The 23,239-nt window shown below is 51.7% G+C and overlaps 2 protein-coding genes across 7 annotated transcripts in view; both read left to right on the forward strand.

The window, feature by feature from the left end:
* RNF43 (ring finger protein 43) overlaps window positions 1-12,386 on the forward strand; it is a 68,267-nt gene extending 55,881 nt beyond the window's left edge. For 2 of the 5 annotated variants that reach the window (XM_036341763.1, XM_036341765.1), the window contains 6 exons: window positions 2,997-3,071; window positions 3,182-3,313; window positions 3,944-4,048; window positions 5,811-5,972; window positions 6,497-6,599; window positions 7,448-9,225. In XM_036341763.1, the coding sequence (XP_036197656.1) occupies window positions 2,997-3,071; window positions 3,182-3,313; window positions 3,944-4,048; window positions 5,811-5,972; window positions 6,497-6,599; window positions 7,448-8,865 (1,995 nt within the window). In that variant the 3' untranslated portion in view covers window positions 8,866-9,225. Of the gene's footprint in view, window positions 1-2,163; window positions 2,869-2,996; window positions 3,072-3,181; window positions 3,314-3,943; window positions 4,049-5,810; window positions 5,973-6,496; window positions 6,600-7,447; window positions 9,226-10,939 lie in introns of those variants that run through there. The other 3 variants (XM_036341768.1, XM_036341767.1, XM_036341766.1) reach the window with 3 other exon arrangements.
* A 2,821-nt stretch (window positions 12,387-15,207) lies between these two features.
* On the forward strand, window positions 15,208-21,051 carry SUPT4H1 (SPT4 homolog, DSIF elongation factor subunit). 2 transcript variants are annotated; one of them, XM_036341711.1, is made up of 5 exons: window positions 15,208-15,366; window positions 15,870-15,976; window positions 19,274-19,329; window positions 19,925-19,978; window positions 20,656-21,051. In XM_036341711.1, exons 1-5 carry the CDS (start codon window positions 15,298-15,300, stop codon window positions 20,721-20,723), a joined length of 354 nt encoding a protein of 117 aa, XP_036197604.1. In that variant the 5' UTR covers window positions 15,208-15,297; the 3' UTR covers window positions 20,724-21,051. The 2 variants fall into 2 exon arrangements, with proteins under 2 accessions (XP_036197604.1, XP_036197605.1); XM_036341712.1 differs by having other exon boundaries at window positions 19,905-19,978; window positions 20,656-20,724.
* Window positions 21,052-23,239: the final 2,188 nt, after the last annotated feature.

The following is a 23,239-nucleotide window of genomic DNA, read 5'->3' on the forward strand; positions in this document are numbered from 1 at the left end:
AGGGTCTCTGGCCATTCTTTCCACACCAGGTTTCATGGAGGCGCCTTGTGGATTGAAGAAACCAAGGGCCCTTCTTACTCCTACCCTCAACTTCAGCTCACTTTTATCTGTTCCATGTATTGAAGATTGTGTCAGATTGTGTGTGTGTGTGTGTGTGTGTGTGTGTGTGTGTGTGTGTGGCGGGGGGGGGGGTGGTAGTGGAGAGAAGGGCTCTCTGTAGTGAAAAAAAAGTTTGGAAACTACTGATCTATTTTATTCATTTGTGCTCAAGAATGTGGTTATCACCTGGCCTGTGTGGTTCAGTGGTTGAGTGTTGACCTTGAGCCAGGAGGTCACAGTTTGATTCTCAGTCAGGGCACATGCAGGCTCAATCCCCAGTAGGGGGCATGCAGGAGGCAGTCGATCAATGATTCTCATCATTGAAGTTTCTATCTTTCTCTCCCTCTCCCTTCCTCTCTCTGAAATCAATTTAAAAAACACACACACATATAAAACAAAACAAGACAAAAACGAGAAAAAAATGTGGTCATCAGTGTTATAACGTTTTTTCTTTGTTTTTAGCGTTATAATTTTATGTATATGCCCTGTACCAAAAACTAGATTATGAGTTGGTCTCGAGGCCTACCCTTCCCTGGCTTGATGCCCTGCGCACAGTAGGTGTTCAGTCAATCTCTGATGAGGAGAAAATGTACTGAGACTGTCACTGTGTCTGGAGAGGAAGATCAAAGGCCCAGAGAAGTGCAGAGGGTAGTGTAGAAGCCCTGGACTGTATTGACTCCGTTGATGGAGGCTGTGGGCAGCCTTGCTTGCTCCCTCTGGGGGGCTGGCTGACTCTTTGCAGCACCCAGACGTCTCTGGGTTGTCTTTCTAAAGCCCAGCCTCCCATTCCTCTCTGCCTTCAGATTATAGTTCCCGAAGAAGTGCTTCTCCTCCCTCCCTCCCACTGACGGGAAGGAACATGGGCAGAAAGAGGTCCGTGAGCTTACTTTTTGATTCCTAGAACTCTAGACACAGGCACCCACTGCCTGAAAGTCCTTTTTGTTTCTCCTCTTGGCCAACTTTCTCTCTTTGATCATTTTTACAACTTTGTAATTATGGGCTGTAATGGGCTGGGGTGTTTGAACGGCAGGGTAATTACTTTCCACTGTTTCTACCCCAATCCTTCAAAGAGAGAGGGGTGGGGAAGTAAAATCTCCAGAGAAAGGAGTCTGTGCCCTTCCCTCATGCTTTTCCAGGCAGGGCCGGTCCAGGGTCTCATTCTGGGGGTAAGAAACTTGAGGCCCTGGCAGCATGGAGGATCCGGGACTCTCAGTTCTGTGAAGACTTGGGGTGACCTCCCCGCCCCTTGGCCAAGTCCTGGATTCTGAGATTAGCTGTAGGAGTCCCTCTCCTTTCCCCTGTGGCTGCTCCCACACTCTAGCTTGGAGGGCTCTGAAAATTACCTGGGGTTGCCTAGGTGGGGTGGACTTTCTGGTCGGAAGTGGGTAGGAGGCTGTGACCTCTCAACGTCATTAGTAACTCCATTCCGGAGTCTCGTGAATTTCCAGTCAATTAGCCTGGCAGCTTGGGCCTGGGCTGGGCCTGGGTGCTGGTAGAGGGCCCAGCCCAGCTTCCCTGTGAGAGGAGAGAAGAGGAAAGTTACCCTCCTGACCAAAACAGGGCCCCACTTGGTGTCTCCCGGGCTCGGCTCCCCTGCCTGCGGGCTGCCTGTTCTGAGAGGCCCCTGGCCTTGCTGCCACCTGGGGAGCAGGGAGCAGGGTGCAGGGAGCAGGAGAGTGGCCGCTCCCCGGGCCTGCCTGGCAGGAGACCTGCCCTGACAGGCTCTCTGCGGGGAGGGAAGCAGAGATCAAAGCTCCGAGAGTGTGAGTAAGCCCCAGCACTGGCTCCTCTTCCTGCCACCACTGCTTGCAGGAGGATTAACTCCTTCAGTACCTGCAGGAGGGCCCCCAAGACTCAGCAGGCCCCCAGGAGCATGAAGGCCCCACCTTTGCTGTAGGGAGGGAGTCTGGAGGTGGCTGTGCAGGGCAGGGAGACCTGACACTAAGGCCAGTAACAGTGTCTGTTTGTCGGTCCTTTGCCCTGTGCCTCCACCCCACCCTTAGCTCTTATCGCCCTTCTCTTACCCCACACCCAGAGCCCCAAGATCCCTGCTTTTTGTTCTTTCTGGCTCTGCTCTCTGCCCCGCCTGGCTGGCTAGATTCCGCTTCCCCAAGCTTGCTCCTGGAGCCTTGGCGAGCATGCCTGTGCACATGTGTATGGCTGTGTCCTGTGGGAACGGCCTCTCAGGTCCCTCCCTACCGGAGTCTCTAGTGCCACCTCTCAGGGAGGGGATGAAGGGATAAAGCACTGGACTCCAGCAAGTCCTTGAACTGGAGTCAGAGAAAGAGCAGGCAAACTAGAGGTGGCAGGGAGAGAGCCCATGAGGCGGGCTGAGCCTGGGGCTCTGCACGGAGACCTCGGGGAGGAGCAGTGTCCCAGGCTCTTGGAACTTTGCCTGCACTGGGGGATCCCCAGCAGACTCCTCTTGTCAGGCAGGGCTGGACTCTATTCTGGAGCAGCTGTCCACCTCTCTGCTCTCCCCACTCCCTCTGTACTGGGGACTCGTCATCCTCAGGCTCTAGGCTGCTGGCCACTCCCTACTCTCTGCTCTCACTCTTTTAGTGAAGGCAGACTGGTGGAACCCTGAGGACAGGGGCTGCCTTATTTGGCCCTAGCCTCAGAGCCTTTTCACTGCCTGACCCCTACTAAACCCTTGTTAAGGGTTTGTCCCATTAGGAAAGGAAGGCCTGAATATTGTCCTGGAAGGCAGTAGGACCTGGGTGAACTCAGAGTAGGGTAGGGAACCCCAGGTCCACTGACCCCTTACATGTGAGTGTGCAGGGGTGCGGCGTGTACAGGGCCCTGGGAAGGGGTGGGTGTGTGAGGAGGTACAGTGGGGTGTGGATGGGCTGTGTCCTGTTCTGACCCAGCTGGCCCTCTGCTGTGTGTCTCTGCAGGCCCGAATGGCGGGTGAGCGAGGAGCCAGCGCCGTCCTCTTTGACATCACCGAGGACCGAGCTGCTGCGGAGCAGGTACCCAGGGACAGTGGGGTGTGGGAGGTGGTGCTGGCCAGAGGAAGATGAAGTGACTGGGGGCAGAGAAGTCAGGACACAGCAGCCCTGTGGGCACTTTCCTTCTGCAGCTGCAGCAGCCGCTGGGGCTGACTTGGCCAGTGGTGTTGATCTGGGGTAATGATGCTGAGAAGCTGATGGAGTTTGTGTACAAGAACCGAAAGGCCCATGTGAGGATTGAGCTGAAGGAGCCCCCGACCTGGGTAAGCACTGCTGGTCTCCAGACCCTGCGCCAGCACCTGCTCTTGCCCTCACTTTGTCTCCTGGCATCTCCCACCGAAAGCCCTTAGACCCCTGGAGAGACTTTGGAAACCCCTAGTCCAACTTCATCCACCAGCTGCGTGTCTCCGGGTGCTCTCTCTTCCTCTCTGGGCCTCATCTGCAGAAAGAGCCAGTCGGCCCAGCTGAGTTTTAACGCTGTTTCAGCTCTGTGGTTTCGTGGCGCAGAGTAGCAGAGCCAGAAGGAAACCTGGCCCCCTGGCCCCCTGAACCCTGGCTGGTGTTTCTCTGCTGGCTAGGACCCTCACCCAGCGGCTCACTAGGTAGCTCCCACCTCTCAGAGGGGTCCCTTTCCCCTTTTCCCCAAGCACGCGGGTCTTCAGATAGTGCCTCTCACAGCTGACACCTGGAGGACCTTCTCCTACAAGTAAGTGCCTGCGGGCAGGGAGGAACCACCTAACCCCACCTGCAGGTTCTTCCCACCCCGTCCCCTCTGCTAGAAGACTCAAGGGGACCTTTCGCAATCTTTATGTCACCCGGGCTCCCATGTTCCTGCCAGGTTGACCCAGCTCCTTCCAGAACATGACCCTTTCCCTCTCTGTTCGCTCCCCCAGCCAGATTATGATGTGTGGATCCTCCTGACGGTGGTGGGCACCATCTTTGTGGTCATCCTGGCTTCGGTGCTCCGTATCCGGTGCCGCCCACGCCACAGCAGGCCGGTGAGCAGGGTGGGCTCCCTGGTGGAGGTGGGCATGTGCATGTGTGTGGGAGGGTGAGGAGCAGGAAACAAAGTGAGGAAAGAAGTTGCCTTTATGCCCATGAAATAGTTTACATCTGAATATACTGGCATTTAACTTTGGTGAGTTCCAGCAGCCTTGCTCCATAGGTTTGCTCATTTGTTCGTTCATTTGATGAATACACTGAGCCACCTCATATGTGCCAGGCACTGTTCCAGGGACTGGGGGTAGCACAGGGAACAAAAAAGACAACAGATCCCTTCCCTCAGGAGCTTTCATTCTAGTGGGACAAGACAGACAATGAAAAAAAGAAATAAGTAAAATATATACTAGTAGTATTTTAGATGGTCATATGTGCTAGGGAAAAAAATAAAATAGAAAGGAGGAGAGGCAAGGCAATGGGGACAGAGTTAAAAAGTAAGGCCAGGGTCCTAGCCAGTTTGGCTCAGTGGATAGAGCATCATCCCTGTGGACTGAAGGATCCCAGGTTCAATTCCTGTCAAAGGCACATGCCTGGGTTTCCGGGCTCAGTCCCCAGGAGGGGGCATGGAGGAGGCAGCCGATCAATGATTCTCTCTCATCATTGATATTTCTATCTCTCTCTCCCTCTCCCTTCCTCTCTGAAATCAATAAAAATATATAAAATAATAAAAAAAGAAAGAAAGAAAGATGCTTTGCTAGGAAAAATTTTTCTTTTTTTAAAAAAGTAAGGCCAGGAAGCCTCATTGAGAAGATGCCATTACAGGAAAGACCCTAAATGGGGGAGGAAGTTACCTGTGCAGGTAGCTGGGGACAGTGATTGAGTGAAGAAAGCAGTCAGTCAAGGCCTTGAGGCGGAAGCCTGCGGGATGTCTGAGGAGCAGTGAGAAGGCCCTGTGATTGGAAGGTAGAGAGTGAGAGGACTGAGCAGGAGGCGAGGACAGAGTCATGAGGGCCCAGCTGCATTGGGCTGTGTAGGCCATTGTCAGGATTTTGTTTTCACTCTGGGTGAAATGAGAGCCATTGAAGGGTTTCTAACAGAAGAAATGCCAAGATCTGACTTGAGTTTTAATATGATCCCTCTTGCTGCTTTGAGGAGACTAGATTACAGGGAGGCAGGACTGGAAACAGAGAAACCGGCTAAGAGGCTCTTACAGGAATCCAGGTGACGGTAATGGTAGCTTGGGTTAGGGAGGTAGCAGGGAAAGAGGTGACAGTTAGTTAAATGCTCTGAAGGTAGAGCTACAGGTTTACTAGTGGGGTGATCATGGAGTGTGAGAGAGAGGAGTCAAGAATGGCACCAAGATTTTTGGCCTGAGCAATTCAAAGAATGGAATTGCCATTGACTGAGATGGGGAAGACTGGGGGAGGGCAGGTATGTGGTGGTGGTGTGTGTGTGTGTGTGGGGGGGGGGTAATTGGGATTAGGGAATTCAGTTTGTGGCGCATTGGGGTGTTTGAGGAAGAAGCTGGACCAAGTTTGAGGTGCCAATTGGATATCCAAGTTGAGATGTTAAGCAGGCAGTTGGGTAAAAACTCTCTCTATCAGGTCATCAAGGGAAGGGAAGCTTGATGAGTGGGGGAGTGGGGTGGGAGGGCTTGGCCTGCTTGGCAGAGCCATATATGAACTCAAAGGGGACAGACTTTCAAAGGTAGCCAATTGACCACATGATCTATCAGAGTGACCAGGAATTGAGTACAAGCTGGGGCCCAGGGGTGAGGGAAAAGGATTCCTTACCCATTCTGAGCCCTACCCTTCTTCCCAGGATTCCCTTCAGCAGCGAACAGCCTGGGCCATCAGCCAGCTGGCCACCAGGAGGTACCAGGCCAGCTGTAGGAGGGCCCGGGCTGAGTGGCCAGACTCAGAGAGCAGCTGCAGCTCAGCCCCTGTGTGTGCCATCTGCCTGGAGGAGTTCTCTGAGGGCCAGGTAAGGCAGAGACCATGGCTCACCTCTGTGACCAGGCTGGGGAGGGAGACTAGAGCTTGGGGGAGGAGGCTGGTGTGAGTGCTCTGGCTGCATCTGTGTCCTTTGTAGCCTTCAAGGTGCAGAGGTAGAGGACATCCCTGAGGTTTGGTTATTTTCCTTGTTTTCCAGGAAAGAGAACTATTGTTTGTTGAGTGTGTACCATGTGCCAGGCCCTGCAGTGGGTGCTTAAGATGCATTATCTCCTTTTAGTCTCATGACCATGAGGGGTGAGGGTAGATTAGTTTTTTATCCTTTTTGCACAGCAGAAAACTGTCTGTTAAGAAACTTGCCCAAGGTCATGTAGCTAAGTGGCAAAATCCAGGTCTACTTTATACCAAAGCCCATACCTTTCTTATTCCACTAGGAGGTCTTTTGCAAGTAGGTGATACCAAAAGGAGAGGCCAGAGGAAGTTAGGGGGATGTTCTGGTTCCTGGCCACTCCTGTAGCTACAGATAACTTTGGTTTGGCCCCTTGTTCTCTCCAGGAGCTACGAGTCATTACCTGCCTCCACGAATTCCACCGTGCCTGTGTGGACCCCTGGCTCTATCAGCATCGGACTTGTCCCCTCTGCATGTTCAACATCGTAGGTAGGAGGCGGACCAAGGTCTGCCCTATGTACAGGCAGATGGGTCTAGAGCAGGGGTGGGGAACCTTGTTTCTGCCAAGGGCCATGTGGGTATTTATAACATCATTCACAGGCCATACAAAATTATCAACTTAAAATTAGTCTGCTATTTGGGTCAAACATTTCATTAACTCACCCCTAATGCCTTGGCAGGGCCAAACCAAATGATTTTGGGGCCTCATATGGCCCATGGACTGGATGTTCCCCATCCCTGGTCTAGAACCTGGTTTCCCTGTGGGGAAGGGTTTGCCTTGAAGCTGGGAGGAAGCAGCACTACCTCAACAGTTCTCTAAGCTGCGCACTGTTCGGGAGTGCCTTGTCTGAGGGGGAGGGCCCTTCACAGGGCAGACATCTTTATTATTCTAAAAATTATTTGTATTTTTATGACAGCTTTGTTGAGTCTAAATCTGAACTTGTATATTTATTTCAACTTTCTGGCAATAAACAATCCTATGCTATCAAAACCAGGATATTATGGCAATTTCCTAAGAGATGGAAATGAAGTATCTTGAGGCAAAGAAAGCCTTTTTTGAATTCACCCAGAGGTGCAGTGTGTGCTTGCAGCGAAGGAGCCCCCATGACTGAGGGGAGCAGGGGTTGCCATGCGGAGTGGAAACCCCAGGGGACAACCTGACTGGAGGGAGCGAGGGCATCCCAGGGCACATACAGGTTAGGAACATCCTCGGTCGCCCAGATTCTGACTGGGCTCTAAGGCTGTGCAGACTCAGAGAGGTATGCTACAGCCACACCTTTCTGAATGCACCCTCATAGGTCTGTGCAAACACCTGTGCTCTTGGTTCTTTCTTCCAGGGGGAGATTCATTTTCCCAGTCCCTGGCACCCTCTCGGTCTTACCAGGAACCAGGCCGGAGACTCCACCTTATTCGTCAGCATCCTGGTCATGCCCACTACCACCTCCCTGCTTCCTACCTGCTGGGCCCTTCCCGGACGGCAGCGGCTCGGCCCACACGACCTAGTCCCTTCCAACCCGCCCAGGAGCCAGGCGTGGGCCCCCGGCACCACCGCCTCCCCAGAGCTCCACATCCCCTGGCTCCAGGCGAGCAGCAGCATCGGACAGTGGCCCAGCACCCCTTTGCGCAGAGCTGGGGTCTGAGCCGCCTGCAGTGCACTGCACAGCACACTGCCGCTTGCCCAGCACCCCCACGCCGGGCCAGGCCTCATGACAGCAGTGGGTCTGCAGAAAGCTACTGCACAGAACGCAGCGGCTACCTGGCAGATGGGCCAGCCAGTGACTCCAGTTCGGGGCCCTGTCATGGCTCTTCAAGTGACTCAATGGTCAACTGCACAGACATCAGCCTGCAAGGCATCCATGGCAGCAGTTCTACCTTCCGCAGCTCTCTCAGCAGTGACTTTGACCCCTTGGTCTACTGCAGCCCTGAAGGGGATCCCCAGGGGGAGGAGACGCAGCCCAGTGTGACCTCGCGACCCCGTTCTTTGGACTCGGTGGTGCCCAGAGGGGAAGCCCAGGTTTCCAGCCATGTCCACTATCATCGCCATCGGCACCACCACTACAAAAAGCGCTTCCAGTGGCACGGCAGGAAGCCTGGTGCTGAAACTGGGGTCCTCCAGTCCCGGCCTGCTGTTCCTCGGACACAGCCCCAGCCAGAGCCGTCCTCTCGTGATCAGCAAGCTGCCAGATCCAACGCAGCAGCCCCTACCGGGCAGCTCCCACAACAGCCCGGGGCCCTCACAGAGCCAGCCCCAGACCTAAATGATGCTTCCAGCCCCAGTCCCAGTCCCAGCAGTCTCTTCCACTTGCAGAAATCTGGCTTCCCTGTCCGACACTCACAGAGGAAACGGCGGGGGGGTCCCTCAGAACCTACCCCAGCCTCTCGTCCCCAGGACTTGACTACACACCTAACTTGCCAGATTTCCACCCATTATGACCCCAGCCTGGCATACCCTTGGTCCCCAGAGGCCCACCCACTGATCTTCGGACCTCCGGGCCTAGAAAGGAGGATGCTACCAGAAACCCCAGGTGCCTGTTACCCAAGTTCACAGCCAGTGTGGTTGTGTCTGACTCCACGCCAGCCCCTGGGACCACACCCACCTGGGGAAGGGCCTTCCAGATGGAGTTCTGGCACCCCAGAGGGCAGGCCGTGCCCTTACCCACACTGCCAGGTGCTGCCAGCCCAGCCTGGTGAGTTTTCAGGGGAAGCGGGTGTGGTGGGGAGAGGAGATGAGAGCTGTATATTGCAGAACAAATGAAATCCAATGACAAGGGGTTGATGGGAGCTGAGAAGTGTACAACAGGTGTGACAGTCAAAATACTGAACTACTGCCATTGCCTAGGATGCTGGCTAGAGCGCTCTGGCTCTGCCAGGTGTCATTCCTTGGTTACAGATCATAAGGAGGTCTCAGGGGAAGTCTTAGTGTGGCCTAGATGTTAGAAAACACCTGGGGTGGAAGACCTTGGGCATCTGGAAAGGTCTGAGCTAGGACTCGGGACTCCTGAGTTGTGAATGGAGCCGGGGGTCAGGAAGTGTGGCTCAGTGTGGATGGGTCCAGGCCCTCCAGGGAGGAGGGAGTGGCCTTGGGTTCCTGGGTTCTGGCTAGAGCAGGGTCAAGTAGACAGGGTCAGATTTCCACCTCAGATCCAGGTGAGAATTCTGTTCTGGACTGAAGTTGACCCCCTCAGGAGGGAGACACGGTTCCTGGACATATTTTGAGGAACAAAATTATGGACCAGGCAGGGGTGTTACCAGAAAGGGGACCTGTCCCTGAGAGGGTCTGCCTAGGGCTGGTGGTACTGTATGGTCAAGTCTGGTAGTACTTGACTTCCTGCAGAAAAATTTCACAACAGGAATCCAGGTGAATTTTAGAGGCTGTTTATTAAAGCTGGGGACAGTGAAACAAAGGAAATGAGCCTAGGCTGGGCTGCTTTGGCTCACTAAGAAGTCAGAGAAAAGGGAGCCTTGGGAACAGGTTCAAGGGGTTTGCCTGGGATGAACTGCCACTGCCCATTGCTCTCCTGGTTGCAAGCCTCATGGGGTCCCTTAGAGTTTAGGAGAAGCATGCCTGTGGGGGAAGAAGGAGCTGGAGGGGAAAGGCAAGGGGGTGCTCCTGGGAAGGAGAGTGCTTGCTGGGACCTTTGTTTGAGGGGTTTAAGACTGGGCGTTTAGGGGAGGACTTGGGGGAGGATTTCAATAGGATAATCATCAGCTTTATGCTGATGTACCAAAATGAGATTTATTCTCTTAATCTCATCTGTCCTTGGGTGTGGTTGGCAAATGGCACTAATTGGATTTCTGCTATCTGTCTCCCTGAGCAGGGTGATTTAAGCTATTTACCCTCTTACTGGGGAGAAGTGTAAACCATTTACTCTTTTTTCCCCCCCCTCCAGAGAGAGGAAGGGAGAGGGGTAGAAACATCAATGATGAGAGATAATCATTGATCGGCTGCCTCCTGCACTCCCCCTACTGGAGATCGAGCCCACAACCTGGGCATGTGCCCTGACCAGGAATCGAACCCTGACCTCCAGGTTCATGGGTTGGCGCTCAACCACTAAACCACACACGCCAAGCTCATTTACTCTTTTAAGTGTACTGCTGCCAGGGCCATCTTCCTCGAATCAGCCATCCAGAAATCCTCAAATGTCCTGTTTTGTCCACAGTAAAGAAAAATCCAACCTGGTTTGGCCTTCAAAGCTCTAGCACCATCTAGCCTCCCTCTTCCTGCCCAACCTTATTTTCCACTCTTCCCTTTCCCTTCCCCTGCTCCATGCTTTAGCCAAACTGGTTTGACATGTGTTGCGGATTTTGCAGCCCAGAATATTCTGCTGCCTTCCTATTCCCATAATTCCAATTCTTACCTATTCCTAAAGGACCAGCTCATTACTCCCCTGGGACATGACCTCTCGCCTTATTCCATTCATCTCTAAGACCCCAGTCCTGTCCCACTGGCATTATTCCCATTTGCACACAAGCCTTCTCTCCTACAGGGTTGCCAGGTTCATACTTATTCATTTTGGTCTTCAATATGGCACATGTTGGCAGGCCAGATTCACGAGTGCTTAATAAATATTTATAGGGAGAATGAATGAAGAGTAGGTATTGGTAACACACTGGTTGCTATATGTGTTCTCTTTCTCTAGATTTGTTTTTCTCCACCCTGTATCCCCACTGGGGCCCCTCTCAGCTTTCAATCCAATCATCCCTTCTGGACACACTCTCTACTCCTCCCTCTCTGTGGTTGTCTCCCAGCCGTACTCTCCTGCAGGTGGTATAAGCAAGGGGCTGTGTGACCCTTGGTGACCTCTTTCCTCCCCTCTCTCTAAATGCAGGCTCGGAGGAGGAGCTGGAGGAGCTGTGTGAACAGGCCGTGTGAGATGTTCAGGGGTAATTACCTCCAACCAAGAGTGTGCTCTGGATGACTCAGGGCCTACCCGGCACAGACGCCTGCTCCCGAGAGAAGAAAGGATCTCAGAAAACACCCCTCTTTTCGCCGTCCTTTCTGGAACCGCTGGAAGAGGAGCGGTGATGGAGGGTGGCAGGAGGTCTTGTTTCCTGCTCCCAGCTCCAGAGCTTGTCTGCAGCACACAGGTGCGGTGCAGCACGCCTGTGTCCGGCAGGGAACCAGCTGCTGCCTGTGTGGGCTGGTTTCCCGGAAGGCTGTGTTTTGAGAGCAGGAAGCTAGGTATGGGTAGATAGGTGTTATAAAGGTGCTGCTCCTTCCCCCAGCCCCAGCAGGTCTCCCTCATCCCAAGCCTCATGTTCATACCAGCCAATGTGTCCAGCCGATTTCATGACCCCTCCTCGCCTCCTTTCCTGGGTGAGTCCTGCACACCAGTTTGGCTCCCCCTTGGCAAGGCTGCTGCATCAGCACCAACCCTGGCTCTTATCATTTTCCTTCTTTGCAAAAGGATCAAGAGCTGTGGTGACCTCTGAACACTAAAAGCAGGGCAGGGTGGGAGGACTCTGCAGGACCCGCCCCAGTACATGAGGGAATATGTTTTTCCCTTCTTGTCCTTAATTTTCAGATACACGATATTAAGTCAGAGGGGAGGCTCTGGGACGCCAGAGTATGGGGTTCTCTCCCTGAGGTGGAGCTTCTGACCTTCAAGCTTCCTTGTCACTCCAGCAGCCCCAATTTCTCCAGGAGCTGGGGCTGGGGGTAGTGGAGGGAATAACTTCCTTGGAGATCTCCCACGTCAAAGTCCCAAAGTGGGCGGAAAGAAGAGGGTTTCTGTTGGACTGCATAGAGAGAAGATGGAATAAACGTAGAAAAGGCAGAAAGACAGCTGAACAAGGACTAGGAATTCTTGTCTGAGAGTCTTCTCTCCGAGTAGGGATAGGGAACAGGGGAGAACAGAGGGCCATCTGAGTGGGACCCTTGGGTTTAGATGTTCCCAGAGGCTCACTTCCCAGTATAAGCCATACAGGCCAGGGACACACAGGAGGTGTGAGTGCGAGAGTAGATTTGGAGCAGGAAGTCTGGTCTGAGTAGCTGGTACTGATTGGGCAAGGGCCGAGGGGCCTCCTTGGGGTGACATTCACCCCAGGGCAGCCTGACCATTGCTGGCCCCTCAGGCGTGATCCCATTTGGAATGTGAATGTGGGAGCATAGCGGGCACAGGACCCCCCCGGGAATGTTCTTCCCGCAGAGTCAGTGGGGACTGGTACCGAGGCACCCACATGGTTATTTATATCTGAACCAGACAGAAAGACGCTTGAATCAGGCACTATGTTGAGAAATGTATTTATTTGCTAATATATTTATCCATAAATGCAGTCTGGTCTCCTGGTTTTTGTCCTGTTATGACTGTCACCCAGGGTAACACCCATGTCTTCCACATCGACAGAAATAAATTGTGATTTCAGAGGCGAGGCTCTGATGCATGAAAGACAGGGTGGAATGGGGGGCCTGGCAACGAGAACTGGGCTATAAGCCCCTAAACGCTCCGTTCAGTGAGATCAGGGAAGGAGAAAGGATGACTGGATTCTCACGGTGGTTCAGTCTGTATTATTGGGGTGCTATTTGCTTCACACAATTTATGACTCATCAGCCACTTTCTTTGTGACCTTGGGCTAATCCTCTGTGCCTCACTTTTCCACCCATAAAATGGGCCCACTCACAGTTGTTGCAGAGCTCCCCTGAGATAACAGAGGGAACGCATGTTCCAAAGTGGGAAGTAACCAGTGATCGAGGACATGCTAACCGGACCCGGAGCCCAGCTGCATACAGCCTGGGACGCCCACTGCACACAGCCTGGGACCCCCACAAGCACACAGCCTGGGACCCCCACCTGCACACAGCCTGGGACCCCACCTGCACACAGCCTGGGACCCCAACTGCACACAGCCTGGGACCCCACAAGCACACAGCCTGGGACCCCACAAGCACACAGCCTGGGACCCCACCTGCACACAGCCTGGGACCCCACGAGCACACAGCCTGGGACCCCCACGAGCACACACCCTGGGACCCCTACGAGCATACAGCCTGGGACCCCCACTGCACACACCCTGGAACCCCTATGAGCACACAGCCTGGGACCCCCACCCGCACACAGCCTGGGACCCCCACCCGCACACAGCCTGAGACCCCACCAGCACACAGCCTGGGACCCCCACAAGCACACAGCCTGGGACCCCCACGAGCACACAGCCTGGGACCCCACCCGCACACAGCCTGGGACCCCCACCCGCACACAGCCTGGGACCCCCACAAGCACACAGCCTGGGACCCCACAAGCACACAGCCTGGGACCCCACCCGCACACAGCCTGGGACCCCCACCCGCACACAGCCTGGGACCCCCACCCGCACACAGCCTGAGACCCCACCAGCACACAGCCTGGGACCCCACAAGCACACAGTCTGGGACCCCCACCTGCACACAGCCTGGACCCCACAAGCACACAGCCTGGGACCCCACCTGCACACAGCCTGGGACCCCACCAGCACACAGCCTGGGACCCCCACCTGCACACAGCCTGGGACCCCACAAGCACACAGCGTGGGACCCCACATGCACCCAGCCTGGGACCCCACAAGCACACAGCCTGGGACCCTACCCGCACACAGCCTGGGACCCCACCCGTACACAGCCTGGGACCCCAACCGCACACAGCCTGGGACCCCACAAGCACACAACCTGGGACCCCACCCGCACACAGCCTGGGACCCCACAAGCACACAGCCTGGGACCCCACCCGCACACAGCCTGGGACCCCACAAGCACACAGCCTGGGACCCCACAAGCACACAGCCTGGGACCCCACCCGGACACAGCCTGGGACCCCACCCGCACACAGCCTGGGACCCCACAAGCACACAACCTGGGACCCCACCCGCACACAGCCTGGGACCCGACCTGCACACAGCCTGGGACCCCACCCGCACACAGCCTGGGACCCCACCAGCACCCAGCCTGGGACCCCACAAGCACACAGCCTGGGACCCCACCCGCACACAGCCTGGGACCCCACAAGCACACAACCTGGGACCCCACCCGCACACAGCCTGGGACCCCACCCGCACACAGCCTGGGACCCCACATGCACCCAGCCTGGGACCCCCACCCGCACACAGCCTGGGACCCCACAAGCACACAGCCTGGGACCCCACAAGCACACAGCCTGGGACCCCACAAGCAGGCCTGCCTTGAAGCTGTTTCCATTAGGAGGCCTGGTTGGGCGGACAGAACAGCAGGGCCTGAAACTATCTGTACCCCAAGCTCCAATCAGATAAACACCAATGACTGCTCTGCCTGCAGACGGACTACGTGGTGCCATGTCGGCATGAAGTCCACAGGGCTCTCCGCCTGCACACGCACATCCCATCCCCCCTGCTTCTCCGGGAAAGGCTTGGTAGGGGTGGTGGCCGCCTGGTGCCCAATCTTGAACCACAGACAGAGCAAGGCATTTAGCTTCCTCCAGGGTAAAATGAAAATAAGAACAATAATAATTAAAGGCCACTAATTTCGTACAGATGTTCTGAAGTAAAAGAACTGTCTACATGCTAAAAGCTACATAAAGCATAAATTATCAGCTTGAGCGAGGAGACGAACGTAAAGTTTCAGAAAATAAAGAGGCGAGTGTTCCGCCCAGCCGGCCGCTCGCAGGCCAGCATTCCTGTGGACGGCGGATGGACAGCGACGGTGCTCGCCGACAGGAGGGAGAGGCCGTCCCTGGATTTCGTTTAGTTCTCTGCAGAGATCGTCGAGAGGGAGGCCGTGGACTCTGGCCCTGCGCTTTTAAAAAACGGGAGGACAAAAAAGAAAACCGGCTGTCACCCCGGATCCTCCTCCAAGACCTGGCGCGCGGCCTGGTGCCAGCGCCGGGATCAAACGGCCCGCGCTGCGGCGCGTTCCCGCGCAGGCGCGAGCGGCGCCGCCCTCCCCCCAGGCCCCGCCCCGCCCACAGGCCCCGCCCACAGGTCCAACGGCCGCCCCGCCTCGCCCTCGTGCCCGCCCAGGTGGCGGGGGCGCGGGCCGGCCCAGGTGACTCCCGGCCGGCCCCGCCTCCAGGCGGGAGAAACCATTTCCTATGGCGGGGGTAGAGGCGGGGCCTGCGACCTCCTACACCGGAAGCGGACGTCTGAGAAACCGGAAGTGCTAGGCATTCTGGGTAATTCACTGTTTATATTCGGCGGGGAGGCTTCTGTGGCAGAATTTCGCTGTTCTGCTCCTGTCGATAGGATGGCTCTGGAGACGGTGCCCAAGGACCTGCGGCATCTGCGGGCTTGTTTGTTGTGTTCGCTGGTCAAGGTATGTGTCGGGCCCTGGTGGTTTGGTGAGTGGAGACCAAGCTGAGGGGGAAAGAGGGTGAAACGGGGTGTGGGAAGCAGCTGGAGGCCATTGTTTACATCGGGAGGAAGAGATCTTGCAGCCGTAGGCAGGCACGGGCGGTCTTACCTGCCTTTGAATCCTCAACTCTTAGCGCAGGCCTGACCCTTAACAGACCTTCAGTGAACTTCTGTGGGGTCCGAATGACACTGGGAGTCAGAAGTGGGATCAGGAGCAGAGGGAGTAGCTGGAGAGGGCGCCTGATCGTGAGGAGACGAGGGAAAGGAATAGAAAAGCACGGTTGGGAGCAAGGGCAGAGGAATGTGAGGATGGAATCTAGGGACTGTGGGAGTGATGAGTGGGGGACCTGATGAGACAGCCAGTGTAGGCGGGTCTTATACTTGACCAGGTAGAGTGTGGAGAAAGCTGCTTTTTCTTTTGGTCTTGTTCACACTTATCTTCTTCTTAAAATTCTCCCCTCATAGACTATAGACCAGTTTGAGTATGATGGTTGTGACAATTGTGATGCATACCTTCAGATGAAGGGTAACCGAGAGATGGTATATGACTGCACCAGCTCTTCCTTTGATGGGTAAGTCCCTTTAGATTTCTTCATTCACTTCTACATTACCCCTGCACCACACTACCAAGTGAATGTGGGGCAGACCTTTTTTTTTTTTTAGTCCTCACTGGAGGATATGTTTTTATTGATATTTTTAGAGAGGGGAAGGGAGAGAGAGAAACATTGAACAGTTGCCTCCTTTATGCGCCCAACGGGGGATCGAACCTGCAATCTAGGTATGTGCCTTGACCAGGAGTTGAACCCAAAACCTTTTGGTTCAGGAGGATGCTCTAACCTAGCCACCCCGCCAGGGCTGGGGCAGACTTTTGATATAATTCTGATTCATATCAAAGTTATTTGAGCCGAACCGGTTTGGCTCAGTGGATAGAGCGTCGGCCTGCGGACTCAAGGGTCCCGGGTTCGATTCCGGTCAAGGGCATGTACCGTGGTTGCAGGCACGTCCCCACTGGGGGGCGTGCAGGAGGCAGCTGATGGATCTCTCTCATCGATGTTTCTGACTTTCTATCCCTGTCCCTTCTTCTCTGTAAAAAATCAAAAAAATATATTTAAAAAAAAAAAAAAAAACACAAAGTTATTTGAGACACACTGTCCAGTACAGTAGCCACTAGCCGTGTGTGGCTTTGAGCACATGAAATATGGCTAGTGCAAATTGAGATATGCTTTAAGTGTAAAATATACACTGATTTCAAAGATTTAGTACAAGGAAAGATAATGTAAAATATCTTATTTTTTATATTAATTAAATGCCAAAGTGATAATACTTTGAATATATTGGGTTAATTGAAATATATTATTGGAATTAGTTTTACCGTTTTGTCTTTTCTGTTTTAAGCATGGCTACTAGAAAATTTAAAGTAACTTGTGCAACTTCCATTATATTTTCACTGGCCATTTCTCCATTAGACTGTGAGCTCATTGATGGTAGTGTAGGGATTGTGTTTATCTTGTACACCAGGACCTGGCACAAGGCCTGGAAGATTATGGATGCTTAATAAATGTTTGTTGAATGCATGAAGATCCTTTTTGGAAATGAAGAGGAGGGAAGGTACAGTGATGGTAAAATATTTCCCCAAAGCTGATACTTTTAAATATAAGTTTTTCTTGTCAAAATTGTCCAGTGGGGAGAACAGGAAGTGAGATAAACCTAAGTAGCCAGGTCTCAATTTTCCTTCCCCAAGGTAGGAGCCAGAGGGCAGTATTCTTTGGGGTTTAACAAGGTACTATGGTGCCCTAACTGGTTTGGCTCAGTGGATAGAGCATCAGCCTGTGGACTGAAGGGTCCCAGGTTCGATTCCAGTCAAGGGCATGTACCTTGGTTTCAGGCACATCCCCAGTAGGAGGTGTGCAAGAGGCAGCTGAATCGATGTTTCTCTCTCGTTGTTGTTTCTAACTCTCTATCCCTCTCCCTTCCTCTCTGTAAAAAAATCAATAAAAAAAATATTAAAAAAAAAAAAAAAAAGAAGGTACGATGGTTTCTTTTGCCCGTAGGCCAGTGGTGGTTCTTCCTAATGCCGCGACCCTTTAATACAGTTCCTCATGTTGTGGTGACCCCCAATTTCATTGTTACAAATTGAACATATTTAAAGCATAGTGATTAATCACAAAAACAATATGTAATTATATATGTGTTTTCCAATGGCCTTAGGCTACCCCTGTGAAAGGGTCGTTCGACCCCCAACAGGGTCTCGACCCACAGGTTGAGAACCTCTGCCTTAGGCCAATTAAGGGTTTACACACAAACTGGGTGTGAAAGTTCACACAACAGCAATCACAGGCAATTGAATAGAAAAACTTGTTGATTGGATGAAGGAAAAACAGTTCTCCAATGATAGCATTTCGGAGGCAGTGATATATGGAAAATTCCTTTAAGGCTAGTTGGGGGTGGTTCTATAAATTTAAGAAAATAAGTGTTTATTTATAAATTAAACAATACATTAGACATGAACTGTATGAGAACGGTTGAAACAGAATCATTTGGGGTCTGGAAAGGTTTACAGTGGAACCTCATTTCTGGAACTTAATTCATTTCAGAGGGCTGTTTGAAAAGCAATTTGTTTAAAAACGGAATCATTTTTTCCCTTTAGAAATAATGTAAATTGAGTTAATCCATGCTAATTGCTTTTTTTTTTTATCCAATCAACAACAGTTTTTCTACCTATTCAATTGCCTGTGATTGCTGTTTTGTGAGCACTTTCACACCCTTAACAATATTAGCACTCTTGATGGCCTCTTTATGTTTTAAAATTGTGCTAATCCCCAATTTCACGAGTAACAAAAGCATTCTCTCCTTTGCTTGTAGCCTTTGAGACACATTTTGTCCTGAGGTATCAGCATGAGAGGGTTGTCAGGTAGAAACTGAAGTTTTGGTCAACAACTGAGAGCTTTTTTCTGTGAACAATTTGGTTGAGAACCAAACTGTTTGAGATGGGAGATGTTCAAGGAACGAGGCTTCAAATTTACATTATTTCTAATGGGGAAAAAATGATTCAGTTTTCAAACAAATTGCTTCTCGAACACCCTTCTGGAACGAATTAAGTTTAAGAAATGAGCTTCCACTGTACTTGCTAAAGTTCCTTCAAGGTGGACCAACTTCATTCCTTTTTTATTCCTTTTAAGGTAGTTTCTTCATTAATTTCTTAGCACTGTTTTAAAAAAATAACCCGCTGGCATGGCTCAGTGATTGAGCATCAACCTATGAACTAGGAGGTCAGGGTTAAAATCCTGGTCAGGGCACATGCCTGGGTTGTGGGCTCGATCCCCAGTAGGGGGAGTGCAGGAGGCAGCAGATCAGTGATTCTCATTAATGTTTCTATCTCTCTCTCTCCCTCTCCCTCTCCGAAATCAATAAAAACATATTAAAAAATAAAATTAAAGAAATAAACTGCTGGCTGGTGGGGTTCAGTGCTTGAGTTTCAGCCTATGAACCAGGAGGTCACGGTTCCATTCTTGGTCAGGGCACATGCCTGGGATGCGGGCTTGATCTCCCAGTAGGGGGCTTGCAGGAGGCAGCTGATCAAAGATTCTCATCATTGATGTTTCTGTCTTTCCCTTCCTCTTTCTGAAATCAATAAAAACATTTTAAATAAATAAAATAACCAACAGGCCAAAATGGAGTCACTTTTGCTAAGCCATGGCACCAAACCAAAACTTACTAAGCAACCTAATCAAAGTTTCAATCAACCCTGGGTTCTGGGCTTCCTCTCCTTGAACTGTTGTGCTGGCTGGGAACAGAGTAAAGGGGGCAAGTTCCTCCCGTCTTTCTCTTCAGTAGGTGAGGCTCTGGCTGACTTTCTTTTCTCTTCCTAGAATCATTGCAATGATGAGTCCAGAGGACAGCTGGGTCTCCAAGTGGCAGCGAGTCAGTAAGTATCTCCCTTTGTCCTTATCCTAAACTAGTGTTGTTGCTGCCTCTTGGTCTGTTGGGGGGCGGCGCAGGGACTGGTCTTAAATTAGTGGGTAAGTGGCCTCAAGAGTGAGAAAGACCGGGTTGTAGGACAGACAAGGAAAGTATCCTGTGTCCTGTCATTTAATATTTTGTTTGTTATTAATACTCACCAGAGACTGTTTTTTCCATTGATTTTAGAGAGAATGGAAGGAAGAGGAGGAAGGCAGGGCGAGGGAGGGAGAGAGTGAAAGAAAGGAAGGAAGGAAGGAGAAAGGAGGGGAAGGAAGGAGGGAAGGAAGGGGAAAGAAAAGGAAAGAAGGAAGGAATGAATGAACTTTGGTTGGTTGCCTCCCGCATGTGCCTTCACCAGGAATGTAACTCATTACCCTCCAGTGTGTGGGCCAATGCTCTAACCATTGAGCACCTGCCAGGGCCTGTCATTTAATATTTATAGCCAGAAGAAGTGATTGCTTTTCTCGGAGTTGTAGCATTATTTTTATTTTTAGCTTAAGCCTCTATTTGGTCTTTAATCTTAACTCACTGTCACTGCAGCCTCTTTTCTTCTCTTTCAGGTAACTTTAAGCCTGGTGTGTATGCAGTGTCAGTCACTGGTCGCCTGCCCCAAGGTAATAATCATCATAATATAAGCCAATGTTTATTTACTGCACCAAGCTCTGTGGAAGTTCTTTATGTGACTTATCTCCAGTCCTCATAACTGAGGGAATCCAGGCACAGAGAAGTTAACCCGTTGTACGCCATGAGCGTCTGTAGACGCAAGCGGCAGCCCTTCCCCACACGCCATGCGCATCTATAAAAAAAAATGTTTTCCCTAAGTGGCAGCCCTGGCCAACTTTAAAATCATTTTTCATGAGAATTTTTAGTTGAAAATACTCAAGAACATCCGAATTGCGAGTAACATATTGATTTTTATAATATTCATTGCAAATTGATTTTTTAAAATTAAATTCAAAATATCGTGGCATGTGGGATGGTTTTCATTTTGGATGCATGGTAGTCAACTGATTAAATAACTTGCCCAGAGTTACCCATATAGTAAGTGGGCAGCCAGCGTTTTCACCCAGGCATTCTGACTCCAGAATCCTTGCTTTTGACACCTACAGTGTGTCTCTTTTTCTTCTCATTCTCACCAAGTCATTACCACACACTTGCCTGGATCTTCAGTGGTAACAAGCCAAGGACTTTCAATGAGCAGTCTAGGGATTCCTCCCTGCCCCCAAAGTGGTAGCTGAAGGACCTTTCCTATCTTCTTTACTCACAGTACCATTTTCTTTTTCTATCACAGGAATCGTGAGGGAGCTGAAAAGTCGAGGAGTGGCCTACAAATCCAGAGACACAGCTATAAAGACCTAGCAAGATGTATGGCTGCCAGTGTCTTTGCCACCGCCTCCTGCCTCTGCTTATTTATTGTTGTGAAACTAAATGGACAGAGCTTCAAATACTCCTCACTCTCCAATTCTGAGGCTCAACAGACTGATGAGAGAGCAGCACAGCGTGTTCCTGGGCCATTTTATCTTCTTTGGACTCTAGTTGGGGTAGGAGTGGTGTGGGTTGATGGATTAATAGAGTGAATTGAATGTGGAGTAGGATGTTTTTTTCCTACCCACACCTCTGGCTGCCTCCTTGCCCATGGTCAGGACTCTGTATCAAATGTCAATAAACGTGAACCCATAGCCCATGATAGATGTGTCTTGCCTCCTTCTTAGCTGGACGCAGTAAGAACTCACTTCCCAGAGCAACAGAGGCCCCTGCTGTCTGAGCCTCCAGGGTTGCAGCCTTGTAGTGTGCTTCCTTGGGTTTCATTGGAAGGTCCACTGTTTGGAATCTAGACAACCCCATCATCCTGGTAGGCCTGTTGTCTGGGGGTTGCCACCTGCCCCTAGACCAGCCGTGGGCAAACTACGGCCCGCGGGTCGGATCCGGCCCGTTTGAAATGAATAAAACTAAAAAAAAAAAAGACCGTACCCTTTTATGCAATGATGTTTACTTTGAATTTATATTAGTTCACACAAACACTCCATCCATGCTTTTGTTCTGGCCCTCCGGTCCAGTTTAAGAACGCATTGTGGCCCTCGAGTCAAAAAGTTTGCCCACCCCTGCCCTAGACCTAGCACAGCAGGTGTCCCTTAAAGAAATCCTGAGAGTTGGTATTCTTTACCACTTGACCATGTTTAATATCTTTCCTACCTTGTCTGTTTTCTTTTTGCTGCTCTTCCTATACCTTAGGTCAGCCAGTGGCACCCATGACCTCTGCCTCCAGTTACCCATATTCTACCACATTCCCCTAACGGAGACCCCCAGGTGGCTGCTGGGTCTGGCCTGGCAGTTTGTGCCTCCATAGGAAGGGGGCTGCTCCCTTTCTCCTCTGGCCTAGAAGGGGGTCGTAAATGATGCCATGTTATCAATGAGTTACTTGTTTTGGGATTAGACTTACCATAAATCCTGAATTTCTTAAATTTCTACAAAACATCCTGTTAGTGTCCCCATTTTGATTTCCCTAGATTCCATGTTCTCCATCTGTAAATGAGAATGATTCCTCTGACAATTTACCTCAGGATTGTTGTGATTATAAAAATGAAGCAATGTGGAAATTATACAACTTGTTTTATAAAAGTTACTAGGGGCCCAGTGCACGAATTTGTGCACCTTGAAAGGAACTGTGGGCCGTAAGGCTGCAGGGGGCACAGGGATGGGTCTCAGCCCATCCTCCGCACCTCTGTCCGGCCCCTCCTGTTGTGGCCCTCGGTCCCCTGTCTGCCAGCAGCCCTGCTTCCACCGCCACCGCCGCTCCCACGCGTTGAAGGTGCTGGCCTCGCACCTGCTGAAGGTGCAGAGCGATTGGGGCCGGTGCCAGCAGTGGGTCCTAGCGGGGCCGTGAGCAGGGCCGTCACTGGCAGCGGGTATGAGGGCCAGGTGGGAACGTGGCATGCAGGAGCAAAGAATTTTCAGTAACCATCAGAGGCTCGCCTCGATGACAACAACCAGCGCCCCACCTTGGTCTGGCTCACCTCTACCAACCCGCTGTGGCTGACACCGGCTTGTTCCACACTCTGCCACCTGCCCCCGACACCCGCCGTGTTCCACGCGCGTCTCCTGGTGGTCAGCGTACGTCATAGCAACCGGTTTTCAATTGTTCTGCCATTCGGTCTACAAGTATTTGCATATTAGCCTTTTATTATATAGAATATTAATTGGCTCTCCTTTTATTAGCCATTCTTTAATATAAACAAAATGTGCAGTCAGTCAAAATAGTGGGGGAGCCCTGGCTGGTTTTGCCCAGTGGATAGAGTGTCGGCCTATGGACTGGAGGGTCCCAGATTCGATTCTGGTCAAGGGCACATGCCTGGGTTGCTGGCTTGATCCTCAGTGGGAGGCATGCAGGAGGCAGCCAATCAATGATTCTCTCTCATCATTGATGTTTCTCTGCCTCTCTCCGCCTTCCTCTCTGAATCAATAAAAATATATTTTTTTTAAAAAAAGGGAAATGCCCAGAACCACCACTGCAGGGTGCACTCTGACTCACTAGCAGAGGTGCCTGCATCGGGCTTTGTGTCTCTTAGCCACCTGGTGTTGCTAGTGAGTCGGTGTCTTAGTAACCTGTGGCCTAGAGTGTGAGAAGGAGGGAGAGCTGCTGACTCAAGGGACCCCCACTCCACACCCCCCTTTCCTTGTCCTCATCGGCCCATGGAAAGGATGCTGGAATTGGCCCAGCTGCTCATCTCACCCCTCACAGGTCCTCAAAGCAAAATCATTTTCTCTGATGCCTTCAAATTCTGAGGGAATGGTCTGTAAACCCTAATTCCAACTGAATTTTTCAAGGATTTTCCCAAGCCCAGCAAATTAAAAGAGCTCCGGGAGTGGTGGTTTCT

This window comes from Myotis myotis, unplaced genomic scaffold, assembly GCF_014108235.1.
Source record: "Myotis myotis isolate mMyoMyo1 unplaced genomic scaffold, mMyoMyo1.p scaffold_m19_p_17, whole genome shotgun sequence".
NCBI lineage: Eukaryota > Metazoa > Chordata > Mammalia > Chiroptera > Vespertilionidae > Myotis > Myotis myotis.